The sequence below is a fragment of the Halyomorpha halys genome, unplaced genomic scaffold, assembly GCF_000696795.3.
Source record: "Halyomorpha halys isolate HHAL.00 unplaced genomic scaffold, Hhal_1.1 Scaffold15.1, whole genome shotgun sequence".
Taxonomy (NCBI): domain Eukaryota; kingdom Metazoa; phylum Arthropoda; class Insecta; order Hemiptera; family Pentatomidae; genus Halyomorpha; species Halyomorpha halys.
The window spans coordinates 2,830,777-2,857,023 of NW_027108914.1; the positions used below are offsets into that span (position 1 = coordinate 2,830,777).

General features: G+C 29.8%; 1 protein-coding gene across 1 annotated transcript in view; it reads right to left on the reverse strand.

Moving 5' to 3' along the window:
* Window positions 1–12,036: 12,036 nt before the first annotated feature.
* The window catches only part of abd-A (abdominal A), a 100,159-nt gene continuing 85,948 nt past the window's right edge, over window positions 12,037–26,247 (reverse strand). Inside the window, exon 3 of the mRNA XM_014419263.2 lies at window positions 12,037–14,861. Coding sequence (XP_014274749.1) covers window positions 14,437–14,861 — 425 coding nt within the window. The 3' untranslated portion in view covers window positions 12,037–14,436. The remainder of the gene's footprint in view (window positions 14,862–26,247) is intronic.

A 26,247-nucleotide genomic window follows, 5' to 3' on the forward strand; every position in this document is an offset into this window, starting at 1 on the left:
CAACTATTTACTTTATGCCACTCTGTTTATATTTTCTTTCTTAATTTTTGTATTCATTCGTTGTTATCTTGTTCATTGTTCTTAGCCCTGATGAAGGCTGGAAATTCTAACCGAAACTTTGGCACTATATTATTAAATTATTATATTAAATAAGTTATTTAAACTTATTTGTGTTATATTTTGACCACTCTCTCCAACCATCTACTCCCCATATAATTTATCTATGGTCAACTATCTCTTATCATTATAAATATTATTTTGTTTATTTGCTGACTGTACTCTTGACCATCTTCATATATTAATCTACGGTTAACTGTCAATACCTCTTTTTAAATGTTTATAATTTTTTATTTGCCTATATTTTATAGAATAGATCAATTTTCTTATTTTCGCTGATCTCCTCCAATATTAACCCTTGAATACGGCAAATCTATAATTCTTAAATATATATATATATATTTAAAAAAGTACTTGTCCGAAAGCGTCTTAAGGTTTTCGAAAATAAAGTATTGCACAAAATATCCGGACCGAAAAAGGATGAATTATCGGGAGAATTTAGAAGATTACACAACGCTGAATTAAGGGACCTACACCCGGTAAATTTAATTCAAGTTACAGCATTGCGGCGTATAAGATGGGCACGTAAGGTTTTACGGCTTAGTAACGAGCGGATCCCTAAAATGAACCAACGCGTAAACGTCCGAGGGGTAGACCGAAACGTAGATGGGAGGATTGCGTTAAAACAGATTTAGTGGAATTGAGTTTGGAGTGGCATTACTGGAAGGATGTACGCAGAAAGCGTTTGGTAATATCGGCATCGATACTTCGGGTTCGTTAAGCCTTTATTATTATTATTTGTGCGAAAACCACAGGAGTTATACAGTTAAGTGTCGAAAATGAAGGATGAGATAAAGGACAGAGGATTTATTCGTAAGGAAGTGGAAGAGGGCATGATGGATGGGTGGTCCTATAATTAGCAGTAAGCTCAGCCGCTGGACTCCACACACCTGAGGACAATGAGACGATCTGGATTCGGATCAGACCCACCCCGCCACCCGCTCTAACATACCAATGCCTGGCCCACTCTCCAGCTTTCCACTAGGATAAACTGCCAATATACATTCCTCATCTGGCGATAATTTGACTCGGGAGGGCCTTCCATCTATTGAATTCCCTCATTATCTTGTCACAATAGTGCCTAGCTCGTGAAACTAATGGCTAAATGGTTCCTTCTCACTTTTACTACATTTGCATAATGTTATCGCAACCGAATGTCCACGGTGTAAACATTCCACGTTACTTAATGCTCCCCTTTTCCTATACACATTCGTCACCTTGTGTTTTACTTTCTCTTTCTACCTACTCCCACCAGTAACTTTTGATGAACAGTTATATTATATTATGCTAGTAGAGTGTATTTTCTACTACTATGTCATTTTTTATTGAGTCATATAATACTTTTTATATATTTTGTCGGGTGTAAGAATTGCTTATACTCTTAAGTAATCGTAAAAAAACTAATCGCAAGTTACTACTGGTAGAAATGGGCTTTAGAAACCATAGTACCATCCTGACTTCCAGTATATCGAAAAATAAGAGAGATTTCAGATCAAAAGATATAATTTTTTTTCTTTCTTTATTTATTAAAGAATAATAATACAATCTTCCAGATCAAGAGCAATAAATATAAAAGTTCTAAGTTTCCATTAATATCATTTAAACAGACTAAAAAGAAGAAAATAAAAATTAAGTAACAATTAAATTAAATCTATACCGCAACAACCCATAAGTGGTCAGCAATACTTTGTAAGGAAGTTGTATTACTAGACCAACGGATGTGTAAGGAGGTGATTCGGTTAGAATCATGCTCGACCGCCAGGATTTTGCCCAATTAAGGGTACCCACTTTATGAGACTGGGTAGACCTCGAGAAGGCTCTAGTATCCACAGAGTACACTCACGGTTACATTGTAACAGATGTACCAGGATAATTGATATACAGGATAAAGAAAATTAAGTCTCAGTAAAAATAAATTTGATGCATTCGTGCATTCGTTCGTTCAGCCTTATGCATTCTGAGCCAAGCTTTGCCCTCTTCATGCGGAAGGCAAAGCAGGACTCCCTAGAGCTTCTTTGGCAAGATGACGTCACTTATTGATAGCCAGAGAAAACTGTACAATCTAGTGGTGGATCTCCAATAACATTCTATTGTAGAAGGTCTGAAAGTCATCTTCTTTTCAGTAGCCTTGGAGCATTATTGGGTATTGAAGAGGAAGCAAGGTTATTAAGGTGGGTTTGAGTGGTTAGGGGATTTATTATGGAATAATTGATAACAGGTTCTGGCTAAATCAGCAACTTATGGAACATTGAGGTCCTTATATACGATTTTATTTGTGACATTGAAAGATGCATTATGGATTGTAAGGATTAGAATATTTAAGGATTAATATTTAGACAAGGAGAGGAATTCAAATATTTGACCAAATAGGTCAAATCAGCTAGTCGTTGTTCTGAAAATAAAATGAAAAAAAAAAAACAGATAAAAAAGTGCGAAAACTTAAACAGCATGTACAGCTAAACCTCCATGTGGCCAAGAAAATGCACTTAATATGATTTGCAGAATCTTGCACAGTGTACGTTATTTGTAACTAAAGATCAATTACCAATTAATAGTCGAAGCCAAAATATATTAATGAAACACAAAGCAAATTTTTTATTATATCATTCCAAGCTCTACTATCAAATGTAATCAAATTTTACCACAGGTTTCCATGTTACAATAGTTTAACATTTCAATATAAAAGTAGCCATGAATCCGGACTCCTGCCTCTGTCCAGTGTGAGGTCAAGGGTATAGCCCAAAAGTCTTAAACTACAATTATATCCTTTGCTAATTACTATGAGTTCGGCTTTCGTCCATGTATCCGGAAAGTATCCAATACGAAGGCAACTGTTAAAAATTGACGTGATAAAAACGACAGCTTTCCTGGTTAACATTTTGATTGCTATGACTGGGATAAAATCATGGCCAGGACTTTTCTTTATCTTGACCTTTTTAATCAGGTCCTGGATTTCTTTGGGGGACGTGGATTTAGGTGGGAGTTCAACTGTTGCGAGGGGGAGATTTAAATACTTGTCAATTTGATCAGTGACTAAATTCGGACGTATTTCTGTGTTGGAGAATGTTTTCTCAAAGAAATTGGCGAACACTTCAGCTTAACATACTATTGACAAGGCAACTGGTGAGCCCTATCATCAGAGAGCACACACAAGACAGTTTTTGCAATATATATCGGTCATATTTCCTTTCCTCAGTCCACTCTTAAAATGGATCTAATGCAGTTTGAGTTCGCCAATTCTCACTACTTCCTCCACCCCCTGATATCAAAATCTCACATCCATGAAGCTTATAAATGAAAAAAAAGTAATCTGTGCCATATATATATTTATATTTACAGTGATGTATATTCAAAGAGCATCAAGTATAATTATTCTATCGGTCATTTAGTCTCCAGATATGAAATGAACGAAATGAGCCTACCCACATAAATTAATATAAATCAATGGTTGGCGTATAAACCCTTAGATTAATTCCAGTTTGTCAACCTTCCCACTCTGGAAGAAGCGTAGGTTGGTTACATGTAGAATTTCCCATCCTTTCTGTCCTAGTTGTGGAAGCATAAGGAAGTTGAACACCATCAAACCAAACGACTCATTCCAAGATTAATCTTTTCTTTTGAAATAAAAATTGAGAATACTTATCCGTTCATTAAACTTTTGATTATCTTTTGAATTGCGAATGGTTTATTCATAAAACGTAAATTTGAGATCTTTTTCCTCTGAATCGTACTGAAGCCTAATTCTCCAAATGAAAATTAAAATATAGATCATGAATGACACTAAATATTAAATTACGAATTTAATATTTGTTTTCTACAATGTTTTACGGTTCATTACTACAGAACATTTGTCATAATAGTGCACTAACCTTAATCAAATTTAGTAAGATTTTATTTAAATTAATAGAAATCATTATCCTATATATTTAAATGATTTTATTGTATAGGGTAATATATTCATTGGCCACGAAATCAAGGTAATTTTTGTATCATAAGATTGCTCAGTTTTGCTTTATCAGTTCAAACAACAGTAATTAAGAATATAGGCTTTTTTTAATGTAAAATTAGGTCAATTATCTTGATGTAAATCCCCACAATAAAATTTTAAATAATAACACAGAAGAGCAAAATGTAAAGTTAAGTAGATATTGTCTAGTATAGCAGTTAATTGTGACCCATTTAACGTAATTATGGTCCGTTTTGTAACGTAAGAGAAATCGGGTAAACAAGAAAAATTGAACTGCTGATTAAGTGGCATTCTCTCTTAAAAGGGGTTCCACGGGTTTCGAAATCTGTGGAGTCCCTTCGTAGAGAGGATTCGTAGAGAGGACCCAACCCTCAATTCACTTGTTCTTATTTACCCAATTTTCTCCCCATGAGGAACAGATTATACAGACAATGTTGTAAAGAGAACAAATACATTTTTGCATGCACCTCATCCAGACCTATTACATATTTTTAAGCTTTATTAATTCCGTATAAACTATAACGATTTTTTTAATTTAGCAACGACCCTAAACACTGTAACATATTAAGAAAGGCATTACTACTAATTTAATGTTATGCAAATTTTTTTTTAATATATTATATTTCCCCGTTACCCGCTTACTAAATTTTGATTATAACTTGCTTTAGAATGTACCTATCTCTGATTCCTAACGAATATTTGTTAGACAGTCTTTGAGCATCACGACAATTTCACGCACTGGCAATCCATCATGTATACGTGTTGTTTGACGTGCCGAAGAAGATTCGAAAATCGCTGATGTCACCACCGATTTGAACCTCATAAAAATTCAAGGCGGCTTTTAATTTCCCTTTCTCAAACAGTTCTATCTTGTTCGCATGGCTCCTTGACACCGCAAAGACAATTCTCCATTTCCAGCTATAAGTTAAGTTCATAATAATAGTATGTGCATAAACAGACCATTTTTAGTAAATTAAAGTACTGCAATGGCTTTAAAATAAAATTATCTATTTTTTAAAATAAAATATGAATAAAAAAAATTAATTTTAAGATTCAATAAAAAAAAATTAAAGGGTTTTGTATACGATTTGGACCATTTAATATTAACAAGATCTGACTTCCTACTAAACTATTAGCTAAAACTAAAATTCAGCCAAGATCGACAGCGATCATTATAATATCAATCAGTAGTTATAAAAAATTAAATATGAAAAATAAACTAAACAAGAACCACAATATTTTTTTAATCATTGAAAACTATTAAACTATATTGAAGCAGTGGACTAATGTGCAGTTTTGACCACGTTATTTTAATCTGGATAGTTTAGTTAGCATCACGCTACACTGAAAGTCATACTCATGAGATATACCAATGTAACAGAGATGATTTGGAAAAGAAAGATCGGTATATAAATTTTGGTAGAACTTTATTATACTCTACTAATGTGTGATATTTTGTTGTTGTTTATACAATTCAAACCTCATATACAATGAAGAACCAATCAGCTTTGTGAAATCGTGGTTTATTTTTCTATCAATTTTAGTTTGTAGCACAAACAATAGGTACAGCGCTCCTCTATGGATATATTCCATACAGTAGCACCTTGAATTTTAAAGTAAACAATGCTTGATATAGTTTAGAAAACACTACGGAAAAATGTTGGTTGGTTACTTATTGGATTCGTAGAATCAATTATTAAATTATTGGGATAATGATAACAACATTTTGAATTTTAATTAATTAAATGATTGTATTAAAATCTCCCTTTGCCAAAGATGTTAAAATATTTGACTTGTTATGAGGCGTGGTAATAATCACTAATATTGAGAAAATTTGATAATGCTTGTTTACAGGCTGTTAGTAAACCTATCAAAAACTTGCAAACAGGGAGGCCGTGGTGGTATTTAACAGGTATATGAGCCTAGATGGTGATGTATATAATACTAATGATATTATTTGTAAGAGAAAAAAAGACATCAAAATTCGTATTATGTATGGATGTTTTCATTATTCTATAAGCGATTCATAAAATAATGATGCCCAGAAGGAACAATCATTTCCTTCATGAAAAACGTCCGGGTCATGACAGGTCTCTTATTAGGTAGTGAAAGGAGTCCCGAAGGATTTATATTTTATAGAGGCCATTATTCACTATAAATTATTGCGCGATAAATTCAACGACTCCACGATCCTATAGTGAGCCGTTTGAAACTAAAAAGTAGCAAGGCATAAAACCAATAACTATTTTTTATTAACTCGCTAATACCTAATAAACCCACAAATGCTTACCATCGACAGTACTAAGATCTTATACAGTCATTTAAAGTAGTAAACCAAATTAATTTATTCCTCTATTTGCTCTTGGTTACTTCCATACTGGGTCCACGTCGGTTTAGAGTACACATTTTTGAGTGATTAGGAAGATAGATAGTAAAAAAGTAATTTATCATAAATCATGAAACAAGCATTAAATATGAGGCTACTTTTTATCAAATGTTTTTCTAAATTTCATAAAATATTGCGATCTTAAAAAGTTTTGAATTCATTATCACAATGAAACACAAAGTTTCGAATCAGCCCTCTACGTTTGAGAACCCTCACACCTTACATTACTTTATTATCTGGCCTGCTATAGATTAGGGTATAAAAGGAAATTTTATATCAGATATAAACAGAAATGATTTTAATTATTTATATTTATAAATGTAATTGGAATACCTTCAGTTGTTTTCTTGACCAATTTTTTATTTGTTTAGCCAATTTTCATGGTAAATTAACTTTCCCTTTCGATCTCAGTAGCTCAAACAGATGTACTTGCCGCTTCCTCAAAATATAATTGAGGTGATCTTTATGGCATTTTAGTAGCAATCTTAAAATATCTTAACCCTTTCATTTCATAAAAAATAATTTTTTTTCTGAGCTCAAATCACCTAATTCACAATATAAAAATCACTCAATCAGAAAATATACTGGAGATTCTTCAGAAGCGATAAACATTTTCAGATTTTACTGTCAATCAGGTATATTTAGAGTAAATTTCACAAAGTAACAAAAGAGATCCAGTGAAAAAAATATCTTACATATTCATGGAACATGTAAACAATCAATTTAGACGGGCAACCTACTTGAATCTACTGTACTGGCGGTATACTATAGTACTGGCAAATTATTGGGCGGGTTGACGTTTATTTGGTGGTGGATCCAGACTGGGCCTTCTCACTCTGGTGGGCATCTACCACTCTGGTATCCCCCGAATGTGAGAAATCACCAAGTAAGGGGGTAAAAAAATAAAATTCTAATTGTGTAAATTATTTTATTAATATCAGTTTAATGCTATGCATACTTGTATAACATCGTACTGCGGCAAACTCTTCTATTGCTCAAAAAGCAAGGAAAGGTGTAAGTAAATATTAGTATATTAATACTAGTTAACTCTTGCGAGAACTCTTGCATAAGATATATCTCCTTCTACTCTTTTATTCAATATAAAGTATATACGTTATGATGCTAAACTATATAATATTATAATATGAACGTAATTACGTTGCTCCAATGGAAAATATGACTTCAGTTTTACAGTTAGGATTCGGTTGTGTATTAAGCTTAAGCTTAATTAGTCATGGACAGATGTTTTAAGCGGACTATGAATTTTCGATGGGACCAGCAGATTTCAATAACTTGAGACATGAAAATTGGAAATCTGTTGTGCCTTTGCTAAAAAAAAAAAAATACATATTCAGAAACGGTGAGACTATTTCAAAATTCTGAGCTCAAGTTTTTCTTAACTTTCTTGAAATATCCCTGTGTTATTAAGGCAATAAAAACTATGAATCGGTTAAGTCTTTAGCCCAAAATATTGTTATAAGCGGACAGACTGAACAAATTTGATACAATTATTTTCAGGATCTTGAGCTCCACTTGTTTCAGAACATTCTCTTTTTCTATTTTTTTCTTTATCTCTTTCTCTAATATTTCTTGAATAATTTAAGCCATAAAAAATAAAGATCGCCTGAGCCGTTAGCTCAATTGCCTCGTAAGTATCCCTTGGCAAAAATAGCGCTAAGCTTAGAATGAGATTTGACCTGTACTTCATTTGTGCTCTATATTAAAAACGGGTCATTTTAGGGCTTTAAAACACTGGACTCAACTTACGTAAGGGTATTAATGTACGCATCGAAACTCAATTTGTATCGTCCCGATCCGCCAATTTATCCGAGTTTAGCCGAAAAAGGAATCGATACTACCCCATTATGTAAGTGTAAGATTTTATGTATTTCAACAGGATCATTTTTCCTATAGAAAATATTTTCCTTATTATTACATTTCTATTAAAATATTCACAATTCAATAAAGATATAGAAATAATAAGTTTATGATAGATATAGGGGCACACACGTACATTTTATCTTTGTCTCGAAGTTGGGTGGTCTTTTTAAATGAAACATAGTTCCCCCAAGATATGATGAAAATTATTATTAATACAGATTCATTTATTACACATCGCACTCAATAAAATTTGATATACATTATAAAACCACCATATTCTTTGTGTTGTGAATTAAAGTCGCAAATTCTACATAATTTTTACATACTATTATAAACAGTTTTTTTTTTAGTTAATATTAAAATATCATATAAACTGAGAGCGTATTAATAAACTCATTCAATAAACTTTAGCAATTGAGTGGTCTTACACCCTACCCTAACTTAACTTTTAAAAATCGCTTAATGTTCCATGCCATTTTCGAGAGAAGCGTTAAAAAAATGTAAAATCGAATAGCTTCAAGTAAATAGATTTTAGCGAAATAATTCCTAATATCCCACGCATACAAAATATTCTGTTTTTGAGTTAGGCTGAACAAATAAACACACTTTATGAATCTTTGTTATTTGGACTAAGGGGTCCTTAAAACATATTTTTTGAAAAATACGGATTAGGATTTTTTCTTTGTGGCATTACTTTATCATCATATATTCTTTTATATTTAGATAAGTGAAAGTTACTGAATCGTCCATTGCAGGATAGGTTTACGGAGTTATCTCAAACGGCGGAACTAGCCCAAACGTTCTGAATACACCCACCAAAACATATCTGTCAATGACCCAGGAGCAGTAGATCTGCATTGAATGCCAATAAATCTTAGATTAGCCTTACCGTAGGATGGTCAGACCGATTTCTAGAGCTGGCGCCACCCAGAGGATCACGTAATTTTGCACCTGGGTCATACGTGACACGGGGTACTAGCTCGAAACAATACCTCGGCGAAGAAGGAAACTAAACTGCCTTTTGTTCCGTGCGGGATTATAATTCCTCCGGCATTGTTATCAACATTCCTATGGGCTCTTTATAAAAATTTATAAAGAGCCGGTATAAAAATATTCCGAAAGCGTTTGTGATAGATTTTGTGACAGCTCACCGATGGTGACCTTGACATTGAAACTAGTGATTTTCGTATTCTCCTTACGGCCAACTCTGTGTTTCTTCAGTAGCTTATGAGGCAACATACGTCAATCCCAGGACAATAATAAATATTTAAATGGGACTACGTTAACACCATTACGAAATCCTATGTTTTCTTTTTCTTCGTGAATAAAAGTTAAAGATATGCAGATATTGACTTGAATATTGCTTATTAAAACAAAAAAAAAAATCAAAATTGTCTGTATATTATTATAACGTAGGTCTGTGTTACTATCTTAGGCCCGGGTTTGATCCCTGCTATGGCAGATAATTATTTATTTTAAATTTCTATTAAGCAAATATAGTATACTTGCTACTCCGAAGACGATCTAGTCTTTCAGTCAGTCAGGTTTAGGTGTCCCAACCAGTGATGGAATATTTTGTATTTTTAAAAAATTTATATTGATTGTCACAAAAGGGTAAATCTAGGTCTTTAGGTGGTAATCTAGGTCTATTTGTGAAGTTTTGTTTTTATGCTGGAATAGTCATCTAAGTAATGAATGTCGTTGATTAAATATATTTTTAAGCAAATTCATAACCCAACTGTTTTCAGATATTCGGTGTCCTCGGCCCCGAACTAAGTATCTTTAAATTTTGCTGCCTTGATTTTCCTAGCATTTAACAAAATGGAATAATTAAATGCGATGTATGAAAATAAACATGATAGTAGTTTGAGAAAAAATTATTAAGTGATCAAGCACTTCAACGACAATTTTTCATAAAGTTCTATGGCCATGTTACTTTTCGGACGCTTCAGATGTGCGTCATGAATAAATTGGAATGAACGGCTGTATAGATTACAATGGTTCTGGTTACACGTGAACTAAGGAGTTATTGAAGGCAAAGGATCAAAAATGTTTCTAGCAAAGTCCTGTAAAAAAAAAGATTAGTGAATTTTTTGTAGTTAATTTTATTTGTGCCATGAAGGATTCTTTGAACAGTAAGAATTTAATAGTTCTTATCTGGAATCTTAAGTATAAAATATATTAATACAAATAAAAAATATATTTTTCAACATATAAGAATATAAACAACAGATCAATTACTAAGAACTATTAATAAACAAAAAAAGGGAGGTTAATAATATTATTAGAGGATTATATTCTGTATTAGGATAATATATTTTCTAATCTTGATGTGGGATGTGCTCACTCGGTTCTTGATCGGTGTGATTCTGTTATTTACTATCTTGATATATAACTTGACAAAGCTTTAATTGATTGCTTACTCGTACATAGGAGACGTATTGCTACGCTTTGTCATATTGCAACAATACTTAAATTTTTAATTTTTGTTTATGAAGAATATAGCTATTTTTTTGTTAATTTTCTTGTAATCTTTTTTGTAATGAAGATGACACTTTCAGATTAATTCAATTAGAGATGGCAACCATATTCTTATAGTTAATAAAGAAAAAAAATGAAAAGTAATAACATAAGCAATTAGCGCAAAAACTCTGAATATAGAATAAATAAATTATTTTTTATAATATTATTATTTCTTAGTTCAATTTTCATTTTTCATAATTAAAATATAATTTGTTTTTTATATTGAAACTGCTCCTAACCGACAACTCTCTGTTGCGAAACATTATCCTTTACTAGACAATTTTTTTAAGGTCCTCTACAAGGGACAAAGTAATAAAAGAAGAATTAAATTTATGGGTCCTTTTTTATGAGGGAAAGTATATACCTAATAATGTTTTTTTTTTTCCAATATATATTTGAAAACTAACGAAAATATATACTAAACCAAAAATATTCATTACGTATTTTTTGAAAGAAAGTAAATTAGAAATTCACTCAAACATCAAATTACTGAGAAAATATACGTTATTTTGAAACTATATTTCATATATATAATACATATACATAAAAACGGATTCAGTACACTTTTTCTTTTATTTTTATAATTGTAAAAAAACCAATAAAATAATTTTAAAAAAATGTAATAATTGGGTAAATTATTCATTTGGAGTCCAAAGAAGTCTTTATACCATCTAAACAATACTTAAAAAAAAAACACATGGTTGGAACAAGATGTTACTAGAATTTTTTTTTTGTAGGATATAAACAATATTATTTATTTTTTCTGACTAATGATGTATGTACGCACAGCTTAAGCGACGACATGAACCTAATTTCATTTTTTTATCCTTTTTTAATGGAAAAATCCATATAACGGAATCATCTCCCTTTCGGTGTCACTATAATAATTTTCATATATACTTCACCTAATAAAAATGAATAATTAAAATTATAATAGAAACGTAATTCTCCGTAACGTAATATTCGAATATTCAGCCTTATAACTAAATGGGGTTTTAAGAAGGTAAAGACAAATAATTCAATATTTATACATTGTTTATTCAACTTTATTTACACAGCAAAGAGAGTGGCTACATTTTCTAGAAAAAGTTTTTAGTATTATATTAAGACAGTAAAACAAATAATACACATACCTCGATATAAAACAGCGCTCGCTTGTTCCTTTTTTTTTTTTTTTTTGCTTTTATTTTTTAACATACACAACTTCTCTTCGAACCGCTTGTATTTTCGAAAGGATCGGCCACGTGGTTCCCACTATCCGACTGAGATATATTGACATCTGAAAAATAAATTATTCCGAATATATATTACACAAGACACTTCTGAATAAATATGTTTTTTTCTCTCTCTAAATGCAGCTCAGAAGGTGTCGGGAACCACTTTTTGGCCGAATCCCCCCCTCTATGTTATATAGCACTCTGCCCATACAATATACAAGATTCCTGTTCAATAAGGAACACAGATACTGTGGAAAATAAACATTATCAATAAATTACACTTTTAAAAGCTATAAACATGACAAGCTATATCAACACGACGGGTTCTAAACACTAAATTCCTAAAAATCCATTTTTTTTTTGTTTCCATACCCGGAAAGGTGAAGCGGAAGGGATTATAAATTCTTGGACGTTTCGTTTATATTTGACAAATTTCTTCTGTTATCTCAGGTCAATTTAAGAATGGAAAGGGAATTTGGGTGTGGGAAACTTTTCTATTTACCAGACGAAAGCAATATATTTACATTTGAGATGTTTTAACATCAACTTAGAGACCTACTATGTTTAATTCGATCTTTGAGAAGTTTTTATAAAATTTAAAATATTCTATTTACAATAATTATGTAAACATTCAAATATATCACCTAATAGACTAAATATAATAAGTTATATGGCAATTGTTATTAAACTAGATATTTTTTTAATTGTTTTCATTACGTATATAATGATTGAATTGTTTTGTTTGTTCTTCTCTAATGGCAGGCGATAAATTACTTCTAAGGGATACATTTTTTCTTGTACTAGCTCTTTTTCATATATTATTTAAATAATTCGAAAAACTAAATTTATATTATTTTGCTTTTTTTTTTTTTATATCGAAATCCAAATTCGAAAAAAAGAAGGTACACTAATTTGGGTAGGAACACTTGTGAGAAATAAAAATATCTTTTTTTTTTTTTCAAAAAGAGGAACTCTTAAGGGTTCATATACTTAACATTGGTATGTTCATACATGAAATGTACATATCAGACTTGATAGGTTGACTTTATTTCAAAATACTTTTGTCTATAGATCACCTACCCTGACACCAAAATTACGTATAGTAGTACTCATTTTTTTTTCTTTTTCTTAAATCGAATTTTAAAGAATAAAATATTACAAACCATCGAATCTCAAGCGATATTCATTATTATGTTATAATCTTATTTTATCATTTATATAGACAGTTTGGAAACACACTTTACATATACATATACATATATTTTTATATTTATCTTACGAGTATATGGTTAATGACATTGCACTTTCCTTGTATATAAACTGACATTCTCACATTCTTTTTTTTACATAAAAATAATACAATTAGGAAAAAAAATTAAAAAAGGTAATATCTTTTCAAAATATCTCTTACAAATAACTTGGCACATCAGTACAAAATTAAAAAGTTCATAAATATTTTCAACTGTGCGTGGCTCAAATTTTAATTTCTGTTGACATGGAAACACAGATATGCCATGAAACATGACCACTAAACGAATATGTCGAAACAAAACACTGGTATAAAAGTGAACATTTAAAATCAAAAAAATATTCTAACAAAATTTTATAATTCAAACATAAAAATATAATACCAAACATTATATTAACAGCCAACAAAATATTCTTCAACACATTTAGAATTATGACAAATAAAAAAAAATCAGTATAAATTTAATCTCTAACACAACACAACATTAAAAAAAAAAAACAGACATCCATATCAAAAAATTATATGAAGAAGGTAATACCTATTATATTTATATATATAAAACCATAAAAACTTCATGACGTAATTAAAGCTTAAAAGAAGATAAATTACAAATGTAAAACTATGAACGATTCTACATACGAATGCATCTATAGCACAATATATTAATAATTATTTTACGTATTTTAATTTCGTGGTACCACGAACGGGTCCTCTTGAGGAATACAATCCACAATTTGTACGCCGAAATACTTGTAACACTCCATCTACCAACACAATTCTTCCTAAGTACTCAAGGGTATAATTATTCTTGTACACACAATGGTACTTATTGCCTCGTATACGTATCTGAGTTACCATGAGAAACGTTTAAAACGTTCATGCAAACAAAAAAAGTCCTGATAACAAACAAATTCGTCGGAGAGCTCAGCACCAACACAACATAAACAAACAGTTGGATAACCTCGGATACGGGTGTTACAAACAATATAAAAGGACGAACGAAAAATAAAAAACCGTACAAACAAAGTCTTGTTGATCGACCGTCGATGTACCGGTGACACTATCACAGATCCTAGCGATGACTGAAGGGACCAGCCTATGTCTGCACCTTGGTCACCACCGCCTTGAGCAAGTCCGAGCTCTTGTCCAACGAACCCATCATCTTGTGCGGGTCGTGGATCTGGTGGTGTTGTTGTTGCGGTTGCGGTTGTTGGCTACTGTTGTGCTCCATCTTAGCCTGCTTCTCCTTGTTCATCCTGTCCTGTTCTTCCCTCTCCCGTCTCGCCTGTTCGTTTATCTCCTTTACCGCTCGTAATTCTTTCTTCAGCTTCATCCTCCGGTTCTGGAACCAGATCTTGATCTGCCTCTCCGTCAGACAGAGTGCGTGGGCGATCTCTATCCTCCTCCGCCTTGTCAGGTAGTGGTTGAAGTGGAACTCCTTCTCCAGCTCTAACGTCTGAAACCGTGTGTAGGTCTGTCGTCCTCGCCGCCTAGGACATCCGTTGGGACCTGGGAGCATACCTGAAAAATGATAAATATCTTAAAATTGCTGTTAATCATTTAAAATAAATTTTCAACATTTATCAACTGATAAAGGTATGGATAAAAAATGTATGTGGCTCCGATAAACAGTTATATTTATCTCCAAACTTTTTGCATACTTTTTATTTAAATTGTAATGAATTAACTAATCTCATTAAATTATTATAAAATACATAAAAAATTATAAAGGTATGCATTTCTTTATTAAGATATTACAAATGTCATTTGAAATATTTACATACTTAATTGGATTTAATGTTATATTATTATTGGATTAATGTTATATGTTATTCACTATAATAAAAATAAATTAGGCATATAATAATTCCCGTTATTTATTGTTAACAAAAACAATAAACAAAAACAAAAACTTTTCTAATCAGGTTATAAATAATATTTTTTGAGACTATAATTTTAAATGTCATATTAAAATTATAATTTTTTTTTATTGTAGTTTTGTAAAATTTTACTTATTCCTTTCATAAATAATTAAATTAAGTTTAAGATTATTAACTCTATCTTCAAATTTAAAATGATTTTTTCTATTCATTAATTTAATTGATCCGCTAATGAGGAAACACCAATACAACTATATTTTTAGTAAATCAAAGATTATCGACGGATCACCACAGGTCCTCTTCGAACACAAGAGGGTAATAATCTTTCCAGCCGCCTACTTTCACGGTACTGACCCAACCATTGTCATTGTCCTTAGCTGACAGATAGCACAGGAAGCCACAGAGTGATCCTTTCAAAGGTGAAGCTTTCTCCAACCCTTTTGGGCGTACTCCAGGCACCTACGCTCTTTCCCTTTACATATCCTTTTTTTATTTTATTTTTTTTTTACCTTCCCCCTCCTTTTTCGAGAACTCATACGCAAGCACGGGTCACGTTCTTACCTTCTTTCCACGGAACTGACACGGACGACAAAAAAACAAACAATTTACGATGGGTGACGGCTCCCAGCCCACACAATCAGGTTGGAGTTGGATTCCTGGAGGGGGGAGTTTTCACATTAGGAATGTTGACGATGTGGCTATAGTGGTAACGAGATTGGGTTCCTGAAGCTCAGAGCTCTAATGAGAAAACCGTAGCATAGCAACTGCAGTTGTATTTAATTGGAACATATCTTCTGTATTTATATACAGTCGTTGGCCATTTTAAAATATGCTAAATGCTGTTATAATTTATATTTGGAATATTATTATACAAAATAATAATTAGGTCACATCAGTGCATATATTACGATATTTACCAATTTTCTGGATGAAATATTTTTGTAAGTTTCAAGAAAACCATACACTGCTTCCTATTTCTGAAGTCAACAGTCCAAAGTTTGTTTTAATTTAAACTTATATATATACCAAAATATCACTAAGATTTAATAATTGGAGTCTATAAGAAGATGAAATATTTACATCTAGTCATGAAATATATATTAATTTTGTAAAAACAATATTATATAAAAGGATTAATTAAAAACTATATTACAAATCAGTTTATTTAAAAAATAAAATAAATCATACAAACAAAGATTTAAAGCTAAAGCAATTAGGGGAAAATTAATACAATTAATCTGCTTAACTAACTCAAATTAATCGTAGCTACTTAAAAACCAAGCAAGGTGACAATTGGGAGAAAGATTCCTGCCAGCAGTGGTAATAAACTATAACCATAAAACAATTATTGCAGTTTTAAGGGGCCGTAAATTCGAATACGAGTCATTTTATGAGGCAATTAAAAAAGAGCGATTTCTCTTATACGAGCTTGTTTTCCTTTTAAAATGCTTCCAGTCTTTACATTCCATTCTTAACTGTTTAGGGAACTTTACCGATTGTGGAACTGAATATCGATGTCCAAGATAAACATATTTAACATCTTGTAGAATATTTATGTTTACTATAAAAATATATTACGTAATACTAAAGTTGGAGTACTTGAAAAATAAGACCATAAAAATGGACTGTGAGATTTCATGGAAAAACATTAAAATAAGTGGTTCCAGAAATTGTTTGAGATTTAATTTGAAAGATGGTCCAATAAATTTAGTTTTCAGCACCCAAAGCATATTCAGTAAGTAAGTTTTGTAATGGGTATCATTTTAAAGGTAACCAAATCTTAAGTACTACTATTAATTATCCAACGCGTGGAATTTGGTTATGTTAATACTTTTAACTAGTATTTGGTGATGTTAATACCAGAAATAATTATAGTGAATTTTATCTATCCTCGCTCCCAATATCCCATGATTTAATATCCCGTCTTCATACCTTAAAAACATTTACCATTTTTTGTACTACCAGTAGAGCAAATTTGAAAAAAAAAGATACGTTTATCAAGCAAGTTTATGGTTATTTTTATTAACGTTTTGCTAATTAATCTTCTATAAATAGATTTTTAACGTACTTTATATCGTCATTTCTATGAAAATATAAGTTCCAGATTGAATTGTAATGAAAAGATGAGGAAAGGAGGAAGAAAATAATAATTTAAGCACATTGGAATTTATTATATAAAGCTTAAATGAATATACAGGAAACAGCGCTGATAAATTCTAATCAGTCCGACACAAATTGTTAATTTATGTTAACGATTATAACGCTCATATTTTTAAGATATTGGGTAATATTTTATAAAACCTCTTGCATTGGTGTTGACGTCTAGTTTTCTATGATCGCATATTGAAACGTTCTTATGGTAAATGAGGAGGTGTATTTTATCTTTATCGGTGAGCCGAGATTCATATCTGTCTTCAACTAGCCAACATAGTTGCACGATATGTAAATTTAGTTAGTCGTATTGAATTTATTATTTCAAAATTATGCTTTAAGGAGTGCTCGCCACATAAAATATTTCTCTTTTGTAGTAGTAATTATTAATTCATAAGCTATTTTGTTAAATGTAATAAAACGCTTTATTATTTTTATAATTAAATATAAAATAAAGTTCAAGAAAAAAAGTCAGTATCTTTTTAAATACTTAATTAGGACCTTCGCAAAAAATTCAAAATAATCGGTTAAAAAAAAATCTCTTACATAATTTTGCTATTTAAGATTTTCTTAAAACTAATTAAAATAAGAATTAGTTAACTATTCCTGTGCCTTGTTTGTCAATTATAGAACTGTCCATGGTGTAATTTTAAGGGTATGTGGCTATTATGACAGAATCTTGATAAAGCCAGAGTTTAAAGACACCTTTCTGTTCAATAATTCAAATCAATTTAATATATAAATTGGTTATTATTTTTATTTTTTAAAGTTATCCTAAATTTGTAATAGTTCTGCTATGAGACGAGTGTGAACATTTATAATAAAAAAGTGAACAGAAATGCGGAATGACTATTTCTTCTCTATGTTTTTCAAATGTCATTCCGTTCAATTTTATTGCATGAGAGTTCATTGAACGGCTCATAGAGTGAACGAACTAGTGGGCAGCGGAGGAACCAGTAGATTGGCTGTGAAAAGATGTTTCCGTCGTTCAGTTATAGCGGAATCTGCCTGCTGATCTGAGGCAATTAGTTCGTCTCCGACGTCAGCTATTTCTGGATCGGCGTCTGAAATAATCCTCGATATTCGAGGACGAACTGGGTTATAGCAACAGTAGATGCAAAGAGCTATTGAATTAAAATATTAAATTTACTCAACTATACATATACTTTATGCAATTGGTACTTTTAGCATTAAATATATATACATATATACAAAATTTTCTTTTCTGTTTACAAAAAAAGTTGTTATTTTGATTATAAAAAAACTATGTAGCCGACGATGGAGCACTAAAATTTGCATTAGCCTTAGCTCGGGCATTATTACTGTAACTAACAGTTAATAAAAAAAAGTTTAAATAAAAGTGAAAAAAAAAATTGTTTCCCATATTTTTTAATTGTTACTTATAATTTACAATTATAAAATAATTTATAATATATAACATAATATAAAGATTTACTAGATACAACACTAATAATATACTATAAAATACTAATCGCACATATTATATCACCGAACTAGTGATTTCTTTTCTGACTCTCAAGGGCTGTGTATTTTGACAAATGAGGTGTGAAATGAAAAAGAATATCATGGAAAAGTGACGCATCTCAGTCACTTACTGGAACTTAAGAATAAAAACCATTCCAAAATATGAGAAGTTTCAGATTTAACAAATTATTAATAAATGAGGCTAGATGCTTATTTTATAACGAAATTTAATATGTCTCCATGACAAAATTTATCCATCCGGTTATCTTAGTGAGTTTTTCAAGTAATTTAGGTTATAAACAATTACTAATTTACCCTATTTAGTTGTAAATATATAGATTGTACATACTATATTACCCAATTTAAGCTAATAGACATTCATTACAATATAATGGTAGACTACTGATCCCCTCAACAATAGACTGTTAGAGACAGACCCAGTCAATGATGACATAATTCCATCAGCAGTAATTGTCTATGAACCATTTAACAATGTGGGTCCTGCTGTGGGTAAGTACTTTTAGTGTATCCGCTTTTAAATGCTGTCCTTTTTAAAATTTAACTGCTTTTAAATCCTTTAAATACAGTTTTATTATTTTTATAATTGATATTTAATTGCTTTAGTTAATATAATTTTTTTCAATATTTATTTTATGCCAAATCTGCATTCTATTGGCATTAATTGACAAATATGGAACAATAATTTTAATTTATAGGAAAAACAGGAAGTAAGAAAATATGTAATTTTCCTTTACATATGGGGAAGAATGCAAGGAATCGGGTTAATGGTGTAAAAAAAAAACACTAATACAGTCAGCTATGTGGTAGCTTTAGGATATCTTTTAGGAACAAAGTAATTTTTTGTTGTTTTTAAGATAAATACTTGTATTGTACTTTGACCAATTTTTTGCATCTCTTATAAAATTATTTTTTGTAAATTTTAAAAATATTTAATTTCTGAATTTTACGTTTTCAAGCATACAGCCGGTGATTGTTACCTGCTTTATAAATGTAAAAAATGTATACCTATATAAAAAAAAACCATAAAGTGGGTATAATTAGAAAAATTATTTTTATTTGCAAATTAATTTTTTTTTTATTAGCTATCTAAAACTTTGTTTAGTATTTCATAAATAAAATATAATTTTATTAGTAGTTTTTTTTATTATATAAATATTTAGTAAAATAATTATGAAAATTCCATTATTTTGATGTATTTGATGGTATTTTTTAACGAAAAATACAATCATACCCGAATTATTGTGGGTATTTTGCAGAAGGCATAAAGTCAATTTTGTTTTGTTTACAGACAATAATTACGATTGCTATGGGTGCTATAAGAAAAGAAACCACAAACCTTGAAAATGAACAATGAGTTATGAAAATTAATTTCTTATCAATGGGCTTGTGTTGCGAACAATCTCGATTCTTTTCAAGAATACAATATTCTTAAAAATTAGCAAGTTCAATTTAACTAAAGACATTTATTTGACACTTTTTTTTCGTTAAAAAAAAAGTTCAAAACTTTATAGCTCCCCATGATTTTGATGTTTATGTTTGAATTGACTTCATTGACGATTGTTGGAAAATCAGTCAAATTATCAGACTTATATTTGGAAAATTTGAGCTTAACCTTTTAGTCAATACAATTTTCCAAATGGGCACTAATCTGAGCAAATAGACATAATACATGAATGTACGACTTACAAAATATGATTTAAATAAAGTGGTAGGAAGAAATATATTGAGTTATGTAAAACATAAAAATTTACAACCTTATCTATTTTAGATATGTAGTAATTAATTCAGACGCTATCTTTAATTTGGTTACTAATAGGATAATATTATCACAAAGACCAATGAACAAGTGTTGAGGGATTGGAAAATGGTTATAAATTAATTCTTTGTTTTTTGGCCTATTATTATAAGTAAGTTTTAAATGTGTGAATAAAAATTAAATTGATTTTATAATTGATTGATATTAATTCAGTTACCAAGTTTAAATAATTCGCACTCTAAAGTGAAATATTTTTTATTATAATTTAAATAATTTAAAAAAAATCACGTTTTCGTATTAAGTAAGTATCTCAGTGCATTATGTAAGTAATCTATATAAGTTGGTAATAGCCCCACAGCAGCTCAGTCAGTAATTTACAGGTATTGTCTGTAATTCCGTAACTGATAAGTTCCCCGGTCCCCCCAACATTACGGTAGGGAGAGCTGCTCAAATAGATGATAAGAACGGCTTTCGAATTCCGAACAGGGCTCCCATGCAGCGCAAACCCTCCCTTAATTTATGTACTTTAAAATTCAAATTAAAATTCCGCCAAGTGGGAGGGGATTATAAAGATAGGGGAGGGGTCGGGGCGGGATGGCCGCCGTTGCCTTGACGACCGGTCCACCCTCCGATAAACTAATTACCGACCCACCCTCGCTTTAATTATGAACTCTGCCCTTTGGGCTGAGAACTACTGTGGTCCACATCCCTATCAGGCTGCATGGTTAGAACTTGGATTTGTAAAACAGTCATATCAATCGTATAAATCTGTACTAATCTCCTAAAACTGGAGAATTTTTTTTTTAACGTTTTGGGAATAATCAGTCTGACATGAAAAATTCTTTTTTCGTTAAATAGATAATTTACTAAGGAAAGTGTTAGTAATCATATTATAAAAAGGTTTCTAAGGTTCCTATTAGTCTGTAATCGTTATGATAACTTCATACCCCTTAAGTTCCAATTCTAATTAAGTGTGAAAACTATAAATCTAAAATATATTCTGTTTAAATAGTAGAGTTGAAAACGTAAAAAAAACAATTCTAAGAAAAAGTGATATTTTCACAAATAAATTTTAAATGTAAGTTAAAAAAAAAAAGTATAATAATAAAACGTTATTATTGCCTATAAAAATGCATTGTTTCTTTATTCTGATTTTTGAAAATTACAGCAAAAGATGAGTCTAAGCATTTTATTTTAAAGCTTTAATTATGATCGTGCAGCTAATGTTTACTGCAATTCATTTACCATGTTTTTTACTGAAATGTAATGGTATCTGAAAAAATATATATATGATAATAATAATAAAAAAATATTTTAGTATTTCAATGGCAAGTTTACCATTATTTTCAAACAGATTAAAAAGTTTGTAAACATGAATATTTCTTATAAATAATAACGCTCTCGATAAAGGAAATAAAAAATAGCATTAGGTTATTATTAAATGATTTTATTGATTAATTATCTCTATTTGGATAGTATCTACTAGACTATTGATATGTGATGTAATATTTATTGTCTGCATTAATGCAATTTTGAGTTTTTAAAACTACTGTTTGAAATACTACGGCTTTGCTGTGCTATTCTCTAATAGTAGGTAACTTTTTTGTTTTTATATTTCGATTGTAAAATTTCTATTTAATTCCGTACTATTCTTTGAAATGTGCGACGATGATCCTTTTTGTACTAGGTTTGATTCCCTGAGCTGACATGACTTGACATCAAATTTGTATTTTTTTCCCTTATCATATAGTTAATACTGTTACATATCATAAGAAATATTTTTATAAAGAATGAAACGTATTCAATATAAATGCTGCCTGACTTTGAAAAAATATGGGATGTCTTATGGTTACTACAATTTAAGAATATTTTTTTTTTCTTTCGCTCTTAGTGACACATCCTACTAATTACGAAATATCTTTCAAATTGTTGTTAAAAAAAAAAAAAAAAAAAACAAGCTTCGACTAATTCCGAGAATCGTGTTGATGAAAGACATTCTTACATGCCACAAACCGGTTGTTAAATAAAATGTAACATATTTCGACTGGAAACCATGGCAGTAAAAATACTTATTTCTTTAATTGGATGGAAAATTAGAAAGCGTGGGAAAGCAGAAAAAAGGGTGTGTAACATAGGTGAGAGATATTTTGTTAGAACAATTAGGTATCATTAGTTTTTATTCCGGAAAATTTTATACCTTTTTGGGATACTGAATTCCTCAGCCTTAAGCTCCAATTATTATTCACATTTTGTATTCATCTCCCTAATCTAATATTAATATTAATAATTCATCTTTATTATTGAAGTAACATAATTTTATGAGCAAAAGATTGTTGGGGGTGCTGCCAGTGAAGAGCATAAATAAAAACTTAATTATTTATGCCAACGTTTCGGCGTGAATTTCAGGTTTTTTTCAGGACTAAGAATACAAAATTAAAATAATGACCATAATGGATAGATGGAAATTAACACAGTGAACTAATATAAAACATCATAAAGAAAAACTTATATGTGATTAATTAAGTATGTAAGAAGAATGAAAAAATTAAAGAAGTACATAAAACTTTATAAAAGTTAAGAGTAGCCAGTGATATAAATATCAGTAATTAGAAGTGGTGTACGTAACTGGACAAAGTTGATGTGGAAGAAATATAGAGGAAAGAGAGGGAAAAGGTGATATGATAAAGAATAAAAGTTTGCTAATATAAGAAATAGACCGCCTGGAGCTAGTTCGAATAAACTTGCACTAGTAGGAAAAACGTGAATACAGTGTGCGTTGGAGAAATCTGACAACGAAAAAGCTTGTAGACAACGTATGAATTAACGTATAGGAACAACCATAAAGTAAACACTGTAATAAAAAATAAGATCTATATAAGACTAAATTTTTAAAATACGCAGTTGATACATAAATTTTAATGGAATAAGAACTCAACATAGATATAAACGGTAGCTTTGTGAAGCGAATCAGTAAACAAATATAAAGGCAGGAGTGGACTAAAGGCGTAAACGTTTTATAAAGGGCACTATAACAGGAATAGTAATAATAATGTAAGAAGTTAAAAAGAAAAAAAAGAGTATAGTTAAAAAAAAAATGTGTAGTAATAAATTAATTTTAAAGATATTGCTGTGCCAGGCGTATATAACTTTTAGTTGTTGAGCTATATACCAAACAATACAAACAGAGACATTATTTTGAGAAATTTGGTAACTCGGAATCAGGAAACCTTAAAACGTGCGTATCGAACGAGAATTCCAAAGATTTCAGAATCTTAATTCATACCCTCAATATATAATTCTATATTGAATAATATTGATTAATTTAGTAATTTAGGTTTAACATTTTTTCCTAAAAATGGGTTGAGATTTCCTCTTAAACAAAAATTAATAAAAAAAAAAAAGGATTTCCATTGATAATTTTATATAGGTCAGGATGACATTAACTAAACTTGTGGGGTATGCATTTAAGAAATGCATAATAGAAATGGATTTATAAATAATTTATTTTAAATTTTAAAGTTAGTATTTAATGGTAGAAACTCCGTTTCGTTTGCTACAAGTCTTGACTGGATAATTTATAAGATATAATGAGATGAGTTTCTTATTAAGGAATGTTGAACAAGCTCTTTTGTAAATATGCTGGTGAAGTATTTTTGTTTATATACAAAAGAAGATAGTGTATGTAAAGTTTCTTGCTCAGAGAGAAAATGATGTTAGTTCATAATAATTAATATTATATATTTTTTAATTTTAAAAATATGCGATTATTATGAGAAAAAAGATTAAACAATAGTCCGATATTGAAGTGAAATCGTATTATAGGTATATGTATAAATGCAATGTATAGAACTATTTACAAATGGTGTTGGAAGAAATAAAAAATAAAAATATTTTAAAAAATATTAGAGAACCAATAATCTTCATTCACTGGAATAAAGATTGAAGAATAAAAAAGAAAAATTGGTAGTATTCAGTTTAAAATGGTAATAAAACATTTTTGAAAATTATGCAAGTAATTTAAAAATTCAAGTTCAGTTTTAGCTCGGTGTCAAATTAAATTAATATTGGTTATTTCTTACATAAATATTTCTGATTATACTTATATATAATAAATATCAATAAAAATCAGTGATGTTTTTATTTTAAAATGTCTGTACATTATATTTGGTATTAATAATTTATTATTATTTTTATTGTATGTAGATTATTGAATCAATTTATAATTTAATCTTTTACAAAATCAGTGATAAATATTGAATTGTATAATTAAGATCACATTAATTAATATTTAAAACATTATTTCATTAAATCCGGTTGTTTAATTTTATTTATCCGTCGTTTTACTTTAATTTCATTATCATTAAAAATTATAATTTATTAATTAATGCCTTATATTCGTTTCGTTTATCATCCAATCAATGACTAAGAGAGCATGTTCTATTCATCTATCTTCAAGCAAAATTAAAAAAAAAATTGCAAAAATTAAACTAAAAATAATGAGAGGAAAAAAATTTATATTTATAAAAAAAATTAAATTATATTTGGAACATAAGAAAAAAAACTCCCGTAATAGAAAGTGGCACCAAATAAATAGCAATAATGATTATGCATTTTATATAAAAATGCGTGCATGTTTTATTTTGGATTATAATTATAATTCTAAATTTATTATTAAATCAATTTATGTATTAATGATCAGAAAAAAAATCAAGTGATAAATATTGAATTCAATAGTTAATTAACATCACTTATTTTATAATAATATGTTTAAAACAATTTTTATTTCATCCTGACTTTTAATATAATTTGTTCGTTTATATATTGTAATTACGTCCTTATCAATTAAAATTATATTCTATCCTTCATATCTATCACATTCGTTTGATTTATTACTCAACCACACGATCATGTAATACAATAGAATTTTAAAAAAATTAATTATTAAAGTATTATTTTACCTTTAACCAAAATATTCCAATAAAGATTAATAAAAAAACCTGTTTTTTTGATGAGAAATTATTTATTTTTATAAATAGTGAATAATTACAAGTAAAAAATATGTATGTTTGGAACATAACGAAAAAATTATTTATGTAATAGAAAGTGGTATCAATACAAGTGTACCGAAAACATCTGGTTGCTATGTATAGTATCTCTTAAAAAAATTTCATGGGAGTATATGCTAATTTTCAAATGATCCGAATAATTATTACCATGTAAAAAGTTTAATTTAGCCTAATGGTTGCTTTTGGGCTCCACAGTAGTAAAGGGACAAGTGGAATTTCGATCGGAATAATATATTTTTTTCCGAATGGGGTAAAATGAAACATCAGTCGTTTTACACCCCATAACGGAGGCAATATATATGCAAGGAAAGAGTTTTCTTTCCATTAAACCTACACTGTGTATCCTAAGATAATAGATATGACTTTAACTGCACATCATTTCATATTCTACAACCTCCATGATACTTTTATTCCCTCTCTGGCATTTTATTGAGACAGGCGGTGAATAGTGTTAAATATTTTACATTCTTTAAACTGGCCGGTTCTCCCAGCGCCAGGAAAAAAATCGGGAAGCTCTTTCATGGGAAATATGATCTTATCATAATTTT